Source organism: Aulonocara sp. 'chitande type north' Nkhata Bay, linkage group LG18 (genome assembly GCF_057382095.1).
Source record: "Aulonocara sp. 'chitande type north' Nkhata Bay isolate Kocher_YH1m ecotype deep benthic linkage group LG18, A_spYH_male_GT1.1, whole genome shotgun sequence".
Taxonomy (NCBI): domain Eukaryota; kingdom Metazoa; phylum Chordata; class Actinopteri; order Cichliformes; family Cichlidae; genus Aulonocara; species Aulonocara sp. 'chitande type north' Nkhata Bay.
The window spans coordinates 1,666,466-1,680,447 of record NC_141361.1 but is presented as its reverse complement, the minus strand read 5'-3'; the positions used below and the strand labels follow the sequence as shown (position 1 = coordinate 1,680,447).

General features: G+C 42.0%; 1 protein-coding gene and 1 pseudogene across 2 annotated transcripts in view; one reads left to right on the top strand and one right to left on the bottom strand.

Annotated features, from left to right (window-relative positions):
• The window catches only part of LOC147307576 (uncharacterized), a 293,817-nt pseudogene that overhangs the window by 159,230 nt on the left and 120,605 nt on the right, over positions 1–13,982 (top strand). The window lies entirely within an intron of this gene.
• LOC147307582 (uncharacterized) lies at positions 790–7,521 on the bottom strand. The gene is made up of 2 exons (XM_086271886.1): positions 7,157–7,521; positions 790–1,937 (listed from the first exon to the last, which is right to left on the bottom strand). The coding sequence occupies exons 1-2, from the start codon at positions 7,326–7,328 to the stop codon at positions 1,132–1,134; spliced, it is 978 nt and encodes a 325-aa protein (XP_086128012.1). The 5' UTR covers positions 7,329–7,521; the 3' UTR covers positions 790–1,131.

Below are 13,982 nucleotides of genomic sequence, written 5' to 3'. Positions count from 1 at the left end.
TTGCCCTTGTTGGAGACGCTGACTTTTGTATTGATATAGACCTATTCTTATTCCAAACACATCTGGGACTCAAGCTTTTGTTCTTTAAATATTTACATTAATTGACTTTGACACAAGGATTTGTGATATTTTTGTTGATGTTATTTCTCCTATGTGGTGGTACGGTATAATTACTGGTGTTGAATAACTGTGGGCTGGAATATTCGAGTCATTCATGTCAGTTTCTGTCAGTATTTCTAAAAAATTTAAATTAACAATGTCATATTTTTATCATGATATGTTATTTTGCGATAATTATCTTTATCATCTTTATCACCAAGCCCACCATTATTTCCATTTACCCCTAGTTTATCTTATCCTGCACTACTTACAACCACCGTGAGCCTCATGAAGCTTGGTTGGATAACAGATGAGCTCAAAGGCAGCTGTCCTCAGCTCTGAGAGGATCCAAGGAAGAAGGAAAACGATCTTTCCCTCAGGCTGTGGCCTCATGTGGCTACTTGGCTCAGAGAGCAGAGGTCTCCTAACACCTCTGCAGGTACAGGAGTGAGGTCTTGAGTGACCTCATCCCTTCATGCAGACTTTTTCTCTTTGCTGCCCCTCCTGTGCAGGTATTTAAAAAAACAAACAAACAAACAAACAACCAGTGCATGCTGGTCCTATACCTGCTTACCCTATCTATACAACCTGAGATTTCCATATTCTATCTTGACTTTTTAATCACCCCCCCCAATGAAATGAAAAACAGCAGTGAAACAAATAGAGCAATAAAAATATACAAATATATAATAGCTTCAACATCTGCCATTTATTTAAAACCAAACAGCTCATACATGTTATTTCACACCATAAGACACTAATAAAGTAACAACTGTCAGTTATTTATCCCCCACTATGTACCATAATATCTCAGTTTGGACCCACATAAAACATTTGTAGCTACAAACCTAACAAATCAGCTTCATCTATCGAATCTATCCAGAGTTCAGAGAAAACCATTGGTGATTGGTGTTTCTATATGGTCAAAGTTAAACATCAATTATCAAAAATCAGTACCAGCAGGACACCCAGAGAAAAATCTGAAATGGCCAAAAAATAATTTAGTGCGTGCATCTCTAGTTCCAACATACTCTAAGACTTCTCAGCTGTGTGAGTTTTCATGTGGCGCAAGAGCTGACTACTATAGGTGAACATTTCCCCACATGTTTTACAATGATGTGGTTTCTCTCCTGTGTGCATTCTTATGTGCACCGACAGGTAACTACTACGTGTGAACATTTTCCCGCACATTTTACAAGGATATGGTTTCTCTCCTGTGTGAGATCTTACGTGCTCCAGCAAACGACTACTGCGTGTAAACATTTTTCCACATGTTTGACATGGATACGGCTTCTCACTTGTGTGGATTCTCATGTGGACAGTCAAAGTACTCTTCTGACTAAAACGATGCCCACACATTTCACAAGAATACGGTTTCTCACCTGTGTGGATTCTGTAATGTCGTTTCATTTCATAATTATCTTTAAAGCATTTTCCACAAACGTCACATTTTAAAAACTTTTTAGCTGTGTCAAAATTATACTGACTCCCTGATCTGGGAGGAAATTCTTGACTTTCATTTTTATTTCCAGTTGATCCTGGATCTGCACTCCTGCTTTCTTCCTGATCCTGGCTCTCAGCTACAGCAGAGCCTCCTTCTGATTCACTGTGGTCTCTTTCCTCGTTAGCAGCAGGCACCATTAAGGTATCAGTCTCCTCCTTCAATCCAAGCTCCTCTCCCTCCTCACTCCTGCAGAGTTCCTCCTGTTCCTCTTTAATCTGTGGAGGTTCTGGCTCTTCCTGGCCCAGGCTGGAGCTCCTCTCCTGGTCACAGAGCTGCAGCTCAATGAGAACCTCCTCCTCCTTACAGACAGGCTGCTGCGGGATGTCTGGAGGGACTAAAGGAGACAACAAAAACAAAAGTGAACTGAACATGATTCTCTGAAATGCACAAAAGGTTTCCACTTGTTGTCAGTGCTGCAAATCGCTACCTTATCGTGGTGGAGGGGTTTGTGTGTTGTGTTGTCTGGGGGCTTTTCCCCCCTGGAAGGGTCTCATGTGGCAAATTGGTCCAGGGTAAGGGACTAGACAAAGAGAGATTCAGAAGACCCCTATGAATACCACACTGGTGCTCCACAGGGGTGTGTACTGTGCCCTCTCCTGTACTCACTCTACACCTACGACTGCACAGCCACTAACAGCTCCAACATCATTGTGAAGTTTGCGGACGACACTACAGTGGTGGGTCTTATCACCAACGGTGATGAGACGGCTTACAGGGAGGAGGTCAGCGCCCTGACCCACTGGTGTCAAGACAACCATCTCACCCTCAACGTCGCAAAGACAAAGGAGTTGATAGTGGACTTCCGGAGGTGCAGAGAAGTACACACCCCCATCACCATCAACGGCGCTGCTGTGGAGAGAGTGAGCAGCTTCCGGTTCCTTGGAGTACATCTGGCTGAGGATCTTACGTGGTCAGTACACACAAACAAAACAGTGAAGAAGGCGCAGCAGCGCCTCTTCTTTCTCAGGAGACTGAAAAGATTCGGCATGAGCCCCCGCATCCTCAGGACCTTCTATCACTGTGCCATTGAGAGCATCCTCACTGGATGCATCACCACCTGGTATGGCAACAGCACCGCCTACAACTGCAAAGCTCTCCAGAGAGTAGTGCGGTGCTCTGAACGGATAATTGGAGGTGAGCTTCCCTCCCTCCAAGACATCTACAGGAAGCGCTGCCTGAGGAAAGCGGGGAGGATCATCAAGGACTCCAGTCACCCCAGCCATAAACTGTTCAGACTGCTTCCATCAGGAAGGAGGTTCTGCAGCATCCGGTCCCGTACCAGCAGACTGAGAGACAGCTTCTTCCACCAGGCCATCAGACTGCTGAACACGTCATAGACACCTCAGCTTCACTACTGGAACTTCAACATTATGCACTCCACACTGTATATAAATGCCACTGTTTTGCACATATTCAACTCTGTATATTTTATTCCTACTCCTTTTCAGACCAAACATTGTTACATTATGTCAGACGATTTTGTTTTATTTCATTATATATTTTTTGTTTATCTGAACACATACGTGTGTGTGTGTGTATATCTACATATATATTCGTATCTGTAAATGAAAATATATGTAGTGTGTATATATTGTTTTTTGTTTTATATGTCTGAAACAAATAAAGATACAATACAACACAATACAATATATTTTATTATTATTATTATTATTTTATTTTATTTTTTTTACTATTTAATTTGTAAAAATGTGTATACACACACACACACACACACACACACACACACACACGTAGGAAAATATTTAGTATACACATCCAGAAATGCATACACTATTATATATTGTACATATATTTATTAGTTTCAGGTTGGCCATTCTTGTATTTTGCTCGTTTGTGTTGTTGTGTTTGCACATCTCTGTTGCTTGTGGGGCTCGCACACAAGAATTTCACTCGCATGTGCTGTGCCAGTGTGCCTGCACATGTGATGTGACAATAAAAGTGATTTGATTTGATTTGATTTGAGTGTAAGATCAAGGGAACAGTTCACCCTTCCTTGGATAGGGTTACCAGAGCCCTGCCCTGGAGCCAGGCATGGGGAAGGGTGTTCATGGGCAAGCGTCTGGTGACCGGGCCTTAGTCCATGGGGCCCAGCCTGAAAACGGGACACAGGCCCATCGTCCTGCAGGCCCACCACCTGCAGGAGGCGGTGTAAGGAACCCAACCTCTAGGAGCGGAGCGGAGCGGAAGCCCTGGTGGACCGATCCCTGGCTACCAAGACTGGCAATTGGGACATGGAATGTCACCTCTCTGCGGTGACAATGGGGAAGGAGCCTGAGCTAGCCTGCCTACTCAAAAGTAGGCCGATAGAAGCCAGACGTGTCTCCCTGCCAGCGGCTTAAAATAGTTTCTGGTGACTTGTATCAAGGTGTTACCCTACTGTGACACAAACTCAAACTCTTTCAGGTACCTGTAATCAAGGGAGGTGAAAACTGTTTTTCTCGCTATGATAGCATATAATCGATATTATGTGGTACAATCAACCTTCACTTTTCTCTGGTGGTATATTCAAGGGAGCAAACACTGAAAAATGTAGCCTAAAGAAAATGGCATGAGGTAAAGCTAGTATTGTTTTTAGTCAAAATCATGAATTCACGAACGTAGAGTGAGTATAGTTCATGACAGTGGAGGGATGGATGAATGTTACTGCACTAACTGAGTTTACAGAAAAGCACGTGTGCTCCCCTGTCCTCCTCCTGTGTAACACACCTGATAAACCACACACATGTACCTGGATTAGCTGATTTCATGAGACTGATGCTGCTAACCCTAACCCTCCCAGGGGGGGCACTTCACAGGTGTTTATAGCTAATGCAGTGATGTAGCCGCCATTCTGGATCAGGACATGGCACACGATACATGACTATATCAGCTACTTCCACTGGAAACTGTGGTGACAGCAAAAAAGTCCATTTTTTACTTCAACAGAGACTGCTTACTAAGATATTTCCTTATATTAAAAAAATTTATTTATTTATCAGATTTTCTGTCATGTTTAATGCTGCACACTGTAGACCAGGGGTCTCAAACTTAAACGAGCTGTGGGCCACTGCTGGCACTGTCATCTCATTGGAGGGCAACTTTAGTGATCAAGTAGTACAAAAACAAACAAACAAACAAACAGCCACAAATATTTCTGAAAATGTTTGTTTTTAAAATTTCAAATATTCTACAACAGGGCCGTGCAGAGAGGTTTAAAGGGGCGGGTGCTCAAAGTTAAAAAGGGGCACATTGAACCAGGCTGAATAACAACAACACACATTCATCAAGAATCTAATATGGGAAGGGCAGGGCTGTGTTGATCTGAGACTGTAGACATTAAAAAGTCCACAGGAGAGATGGTAGCTGATTAAACAAGTGTCATGAGATAATAACAAAATGCAAAGATTGGTGACAGCGCTTGGAACCATAAGGCAACAAAAAACTGTGAGAAATAATTTAGGCTCTGCCTGTGAATCACTCTTTGCTTCTCTTCTTCCTTCCATCATTTCATATATCACTCTCCACTTGCTGTCTATCTGAGAACAAGGCACAACTTGCTATTGCAATAAACTATAATCTAATTATCCACACCTAACAACTCCTGCACTTAATCTATAATAAAATGATGACAGAAAAATGTTATAGCCCTGCCTTTAGTAGCCTCACACAGCTCCTGCTGTTTCCTCCTCATGTCCTTACCAGCCATGTCTGGACAATGTTATATCATGAGTAATAATTTAAAATAATCCATATACATAAAACACACACATGCACACACAGTGACATTTTAGACCTTCTTCAGAATACTGTATATACTATGGGCATCCTTACATTATTATTTATTACTAGAGCTACAATAATAAAGCAATGAGGAGGGGGAAGTAATAAATATGAAATAATGTATTTATGATGATTCCATTTGTTTCACTATCCACTCTGTGCAGGGCAAAGCTTATTACATGTTTAAACTGCAGAGATACAATCATTTTACTGCTGTAAAATCCAAATTTTGTCTTATTTAAAATATAAATCTAATATAATCTGCTTCTTAATGTATGTTCTTTAAAATACAGCGTGTGTTTTTAATATATTATAATTATAATAATGCATAATTATGTGGACATGCATATTAGATCGTTTTTTAGTGAAATATAATCCCTCCAGAAAGGCAGGAAAAGCCCGGAAACTTACTTTAAAACTAAATATGTTCCCTAAAACGGTGACAGAGCTACAGACCCATGACAGCCTTACACAGGTAGCCAGCAGCTGTGACCAGCACTACCTGTGCAGTTAATAAAAGGACAGGTAATGTTTGTCGCGCTGTTGCACACACAGCACGCTCGTTTGTTTCAGTTCGTCAGTTGCAACAAGACAGCTTACCAACGTGTACGTAATAAGCTAATACTCCTGGGTGCTACACACTACAGTGTACGCTGTACACCTACTTACTGGTTGTGTCGCATCAGTCTGTGTCTCTGAGTTAACTTGTGTTTCTCCTACAGCTCCGGACCGCAAAAAATGCGCGTGCTCTTTGTGAGCTCGTTCCCGGCTCGTAACCAGCGCGTTCTGCCGTCGAGGGCGACCATTGGTTAAATGTGATCATGTGACTGATGCAAGCCAGATCCTTTTATTTAGCAAAACTGTGATTAATAGTTAAATATTATTGTTGAGGGGCACAGACAGGACTCCGCACTCACACACACATAAAAAAAAAATATATATACATATTTTTTTAAAAGTTGCCTTATCAAAAGGGCACTTTGGGCACCCATCAGGAAAGGGGCGGGTGCTCAAGCCCCTCTAGCCCCCCCCCCCCCCTCCCTCCCTCACGTGCCTGTTCTACAACAAGACAAAACAGCAAACATGAACACACATTTCTTTGTCCCACTCTTCACTAACTGCAGCCTTCACTGATCTACCAAACAAACCCATCGGTCCTCTCTTCCTGTTCAGACACGTGGCAGCACTTCTATCATTTTGTTTGTATTTAACAAAATAAAAATGCAGACATAAGAGAACACATTCGTCTTTGACTCTCTCCCTGAACTCACACCTCAACATGTTTGTACTCTTTGCTCATATTGCCTTCATATCAAATCATTTTTGGCTTTTAAAGAACTTATTTTAACATTGCACTCAACAACAAACAAATCCTCCCTAACACAAAAAGTCATTTTAACGGCCAAATTGCAATATATAAGTAAGGAGGGGTGACGTGGGCTGCAAGTGGCCCCCGGGCCGCGAGTTAGAGACCCCTGGTGTAGACAACCATAGAGACATTTACTAATGTCTGCTACATAACTACTACTTCACTTCAAATAAATAATATTAAAATACATTTATTATTATGAATATCTGGTCACCTGACATTATTTGCTCTATCAAAGACAGTTTCACTTCATCATCTTCCTCTTTCTTAAATTTATACTTCATCCTCACAGCGCAGTCCTGTCCTCTGTTTGCTCTTTGTTAGCTCACATCTCCAAAAAGTCCTCACAATCAGAAACGTCCCGCAGAGCTGTGATCAGGATCCTCCCTCAGAGGGACACTCACCTGTCCTGTGCAGCTTGATTTGGGGTTTCCAGGTGATATCCAGCAGTCTGCGCTGACGGTCGATCTCTTCCTCGTACTGGACGATCGTTTTTTCAAACTCCAAGAATATTTGTTCAGCAGCAGCAGTTAGTCGCTCGTTGATGAACTCTCTCAGATACTGAACTGAAGGCATCGTTGATGCCGCAGCTCACACACTCAGCTCACACACTCAGCTCACACACATAAATTGCGCCCTAACGCACAGAAATTGCTCCACGTTCAGTCCGCACAGGTGTGAATGTCTCATAAAGTCTAAATTAAGCCTTTGAAGACGCAACAGCCTTGCTGCTCGCGCGACACACAAGAAACGGAACCACTTCCGCCTTTTCCTTGTTTACTTCCGCCTGCTGTCACACAGAGCGCTTCCTGTCGATGAGGAAAGTTGCTTTGAATTCCGCTCTCGTGTCTGTATGTTCTTTTAAATTCCCAGTTTGTTCTTCAAATAGAAGATGAAAAATACACAAACATATACCAGAGCTCCCGCACATCAATGAATTAATAAAGTTCATAACTGCGCTAAAATAAAGGTCACAATAATCTTTATTAAGCCTTTTTCTGACATTGTGCTCACATTAAGGTGAAGGTGACATTTGAACATGAACAAACTGTCTGAATGTGAGATTCACCAAATCGACCCGATGAGCTGCAACTTTCTGCAGCTAAATGAAGATAAGACTGAACATGCAGAGATATGAGAGGAGGAAGAGGCTGAAGGAGGAGGAAGAGGCTGAAGGAGGAGCAACACTGTCACAGAGCAGAAAAGGACTCCCACTGTCAGATACATTCAATATGTGAAGCATACAGAACAGATAGTGTGTGGAAGATGCTGTCACTGCATTACTGGCTCATGTTTCCTTTGTTTGTGATCACACTAACAGGTCGGTTAAAGCAGGAAGAAGAAATGTCTTTAAAGGATCTGTTTGCTAGAAATCACTGGAACAGGCGCTCACAGTTTAACATCGTCTTTAACAACATTTATCTCTTCCTTTAGGTGTCAGCTGTGATCAACTCACTGCAGTCAAGGATGAAGAGTCCACTGTAGAAGGAAACACTCTCACTCTGTCCTACAGATTCTCTGGACAAGCTAATGTCAATGATTATTTCTTCTGGTATCGACAATATCCTGGAAACCCACCAGAGTTCCTGATCTCTCATTTGGGAAATGGAGATTTATTGAAGCGAGAATTCTCCAGAGTGTCTTTTAAAGTCGTTGATGATCAAAGACAAATAACGATCTCCTCTGCTGCAGTGTCTGACTCTGCTGTGTACTACTGTGCTCTGCAGCCCACAGTGACAGGAAACAGCAAAACTCTGTACAAAAACCTTTGGAGCAAAGACAACAGAATACTCCACAACATCCACTAGAGGGAGCCACACACTGTTAAACCTCAGTGCTTTGGTTGGATATAATCCCTTCTTTTCACTCCACTTCACTAGTGTGACATGTGACTCAGTCCACTGTAAATCATTAAGTGCTGTTGTAAGTTTTGTGAGTCTAAAGTAAGCAAGTATAGCAGAAACTAGGTGATTTATTATTTCTCATAAAGAGTTATTCTTGGCCTGATATGAACCATTTAGCAAACTGAGCGTGTTGAGCATCAATTTTTGTGGCTTCAGTTTTACTCTCACAATAACACCTGAAGAAAGAACTTTTCAAACAGCCTGTGTACAGACTGAAAGCTGGGACACCAAGTTCCAAAAAGTTGATTCTGTTCATCAGTGTGAGAAACGATTCGTCACTCATCCAGGTGACTTCTTCAGTCTCAGCTGACTCTAGGTTTCCTCAACTTTATAAACAGTACATTTGCACAACTGCTGATCAAAGAAATGGCTTTGGGACATCAAGGGTTATACAACAATGTATTTTAGTCCCTTTGCAATCCGGTATTATGAAGCTGTCAGCTGAGGACCTGTAAGGAGTCTGTTTTTCAAATAATGACTCAGACGCTGGTCCAGTTACATGAAAATAGTAATTAGTTACTAATTACTGGTTACTTCTCAAAGAAAGTAATCTTGTTACTTTACTGATTACTTATATTCAAAAGTAATTAGTTACTTATTACTTAGTTACTTTTTAAAAACATGATACACAAGCTCAGTACGTAATAAAGAAATAGACCTTTAGCCCATAATCCATCATATGAAACTGAATCAAATGAAAGTCTCTTTCTAAAATTTGTTTTATTAGTATTAATCTTTTAACTTTATGCATCAAGCAAAAATTAAATTATATGCAACAGTCTTTGACTTGAAGAAACGTGTTTAACATTTAAACCTATTTTCTGCATATTCCAGCATAAAATAAAGTTTTGTGTTTACACTTTTTCAAATAGATGCAAGTAAAACACAGCAAAAATAAATAAAATGAAAGATTCAGCAGCACTGAGTCCTGTCGCTCTTAAATCTATTGTCACCTGTTTAGCAGGAGTGGGGCGGGTGGAGGTTTTCCCACAGCGGTCGTGTCAGTGGGGGCATCCGGGTGTCTGTCTGTGAATGTCACATTCCCGTGGCAGCGTGCTCGCACAGATTTGAAGTTTAATTTTTTGCTGTAGATTCAGTAAAAGGACTCGATGTTACGGTCCCTGATAATGCATTGCTTCAGATGGAGAGACTCTTGAGGGACGGCTGTTATGAGGAAAGCCCAGAAACTTTGTCAGCAGCACGCATCGTTGTGCCTCAACTTTCGGTCTTTTACCCAGGCTAATCTGCCATTTTCCTTCCTTGGTTAGGTTTAGGGATTAGAGATCTGATCTAGATTATCATTTTAAATTTGGGACACATCATCAGTTGTGGACCTTGGATTCATCGGGTGTTTCGGCCATTATCACCAGACACCCTCATCCAAGGAGGCCCTGCCAGGGTTGGTCAGGCCCCGGAGTGTCAGTGGTTTGTGTTAAATTGTTATTTCTCTCCTTCTTTCTTCTGTTTAGTTTCCTACAGTTTATTTTCTATCTATTTCTATCTACTGCAACTGAGAAATAATATTTACCTCTTTAGCATTTATGGAGCCTAACTTCTTCAAAGGGATAGAAAAGGTGATCGAGAGAAGTAAGACAAACGGGACAAGATAGGAGAGAGAAGAGCCGGAAGGGGGGCGCCCGGTCTGGCTTCCCACACCTCCCCGCCGGATCGGGCTGTACGCTCTACCTCCCCACTGCCTCCCAAAAAAGGGAAGAAGAACAGAATATTTATTTTCTCATGGTTAGCTGACTGCCTTAGCTCCCCAAGTGATGTCAGCCCTTTTTAACCATGGCCAGTGACTGCTCCTCTCAGCACTGTTAGCTAGTTCTCTTATAGCCTGCTGTTGCGCCTGTCCTCTGATCCCAGTCTCTCTGAGCAGTTTTGCTGTTGGCCACAAAGCCCCTGCACCCCACTTCCACCGGGCCCACCATGATCTTCCAGCCTCTCTCCTCTGCCTCAGCTGTTGTTGGCATAGCGCAGCTTCTTACGCTCAAATGCTCCCTCAATTGCTTCCTCCCATGGAAGTTTTCTGCCCACACAGAGTGTACAGTGGACGCTAATATTTTTGTCACTCTTTACAGACTCAAATTCAAAGTAATGCGATTACTTCCACACTTTAAACACTGCGTGTTTGTACTCTCTCCATCACACCATATTATACATGTTGATCTGCACACGTCTGTTGCTGCCACGGACGTCACTGTCATGAGACACATTCACAAACAAAATCACAGTTTAGTAATGCAGCATGGCTACGGGAAAGTAACAGTAATCTAATTACTTTTTTGCAATACTGCTCATCTCTAATGTCCACTTCTCAGCGTGCAACAGGAACTCTGTGCTGTAGAGGGAGTAACACATGGTTGTATTCAATTCAGGTTTATTTATATAGCACCAAACAGTCACCTCAATGGGCTGAACACTGTAAGGTAAAGATCATCATCATCATCATCAACTTTATTTATAAAGCACTTTAAAACAACCACAGCTGACACAAAGTGCTGTACACTGGAACTGTAAAATAAAATTACATGAGATATAAATAAAAACAAATAAAAGAGTGAAATCATTAATTAAATAACTACTTCAATTAAAAGAGAAACTAAGTCTCACTGAGGTTAGAAGCCAAGGAATAAAAGTGGGTTTTAAGACGGGATTTAAAAGTGGACAGTGAAGGCGCCTCTCTAACATGCATGGGCAAATTATTCCATAATTTTGGAGCCACGATAGAGAAGGCCCCGCCCCCTCTGAGCTTCCTCCTGGATCTCGGTACCTCCAGGAGCAGCTGGTCAGCTGACCTGAGAGACCGACAGGGTATGTGGGGATGAAGAAGCTCAGAGAGGTAAGGCGGGGCAAGACTGAAGGCATTTAAAAACAAACATGAGAATTTTAAAATGAACTCTAAAAGACACAGGCAGCCAGTGCAGAGAGGCCAGCACGGGGGTTATATGCTCTCTTTTAAGAGTTCCTGTTAGGAGTCGTGCAGCCGCATTTTGAACCAGCTGCAGACGTGAGAGCAACGACTGACTGACCCCCACATAAAGTGAGTTACAGTCCAGGCGGGAAGAAATAAAAGCATGGATCACTGTTTCAAGGTGCTGCCTCGAAAGAAAAGATTTTACTCTTGCCAGTTGCCTTAAATGATAAAAACTGGACTTCACCACTGCTCTGATTTGGTTGTCCAATTTAAAATCACTGTCCAACTTAAAACCAAGGTCAGTAACAACAGATTTAAAATAGACTTCCAGGGATCCTAAAACAACAGAGGAGGACTCACAGGGACCACTGGGTCCAAACACCAACACTTCTGTTTTCTTTTCATTAAAATTTTAAAAGTTTAGAGCCAACCAAGCTTTAATGTCATCTAGACATGTCAAGAGAGGTTTTATGGAGATGCCATCCTTGTGCTTTAGTGGCAAACAAATTTGGCAGTCATCGGCATAACAATGAAATGAGATCCCGGGCCTTCTAAAGATACAGTAAAAAGAGTAGTGGCCCTAAAATTGAGCCCTGTGGGACGCCGCATGACAGAGGAGCAGAAGACGATTCGTAACCGAGAAGGCTGACAGAGAAAGTTCTGTCTGACAAATAAGACCTAAACCAATTAAGTGCAGTGCCACCAATACCCACTACATCACTTAATCGAGAAGTTAGAATATTGTGGTCTACGGTGTCAAAGGCAGCAGTTCGGTCGAGCAAGACAAGAACAACATGGCTACCAGAATCACATGCCAGAAGGATGTCATTAAAAACCCTTAATAATGCAGATTCTGTGCTATGAAGTGTTTTAAAACCTGACTGAAAAACCTCAAAGATGCCATTACCATCTAGAAAATCTTTCAGATGACTAAAAACTATTTTCTCTAAAACCTTGGAGACTAAAGGCAGCTTGGAAATAGGCCTATAGTTCGCTAAAACTGTGTGATCAAGGCCAGGTTTCTTAAGCAGTGGCTGCACTACTGTATGTTTGAAATTTGGAGGAACCATACCAGAAGACAGACTGCTGTTAATAATGTCAAGGACAGACTGCCCTATACCAGGAAAAATTTCTTTAAAGAATCGTGGAGGGAAAGGACCACGAGGGGAACCTGTGGGCTTAATATGGCGAACCACATCCTCTAAAGTGGAGAGCGTCACAAGCTCAAACTGAGTGAAAACAGCAGTGCAAGGGACAGAGACAGAGGGCTCACAGTCAGGAGCTGTGATAAGAGCCCTGGTGGTGACAACCTTTTCAATAAAAAGTTCAGAAAATCATTGCAAATCTTAGGAGAAACTTCCAAACAGACATTCAGTGGAGTATTAAGAACAGAGACAGAGAGAAAACCCCAACAATAACATAAACACCTATGAGCAAGCAAAGGCAACAGTGGGAAGGAAAAACTCCCTTTTAACAGGAATAAACTTCAAGCAGGAAAAGGCTCAGGGAGGGGCGGTCATCAGGTGAGAGGAGGAAGCCAGGACAAAGTCACGCTGTGGCAGAGAGCCAGAGATTAACAACTAATGATTAAACGCAGAGAAGAGTAAGTTTGTCTCACCAAACACAGTTGGTGTCTTAGAACAAGAACACTGTCAGGAGTTTCAGAAGTTTTCCTGTTGCTCATTTTAAAACTATAATTGAAGCTCTGTGCTGTTAACTTTGTAAACTTCTTTTTGTTGCTCGAACATGTTTCAGTTAGACCATGTGTGCAGGATGCAGTCGGAGCTCTGCAGGCTCCTCCTTCAGTCTGACCTTCTTGATGATAATGATGATGATGATGACTGCAGCATCACTGTCAAAGCTTCATCAGCCTGAATGGAAACAGAGCTCAGCAAGAGGAGGAGCTACAGCAGTAAACATGAACGGCTTCATTTAGGAGCTGAAGAGCTGCTGTGTTCTCTCTATTGTTCATTCAGTCCAAGAGAAAATCATGTTGCTGCTTTTCATTTGGATGATGATAGTCTCCTTTCAGACTGGTGAGTCATCAAAAGATGGAGTGAGATGTAAAAGGAGATGATGGACATGAAAATATCTGGATGTTGTTTGAATTGATTCACTTTTTATAAACTAAGTTTAAAGATGCAGAAACATGATGGTGAAATATGTCTTTGTTGTTTTCAGGATCCTCTGAGGATTTACTGACACCATCTAAAGATGTAGTGACGAGTTTGGAAGGAGGCACTGTGACTCTCTCCTGCAACTATTCAGGCTCTGAAACTTACTTCTTTTGGTACCAACAGAAACCTAATTCACATCCAGACTTTCTCATCGCCTACTATTCAAAGCAAACAGAAAAGCTGAAGTTTATACATGACAAAGAAAAACAGCAGTTTCATCTGGAGATCTCCT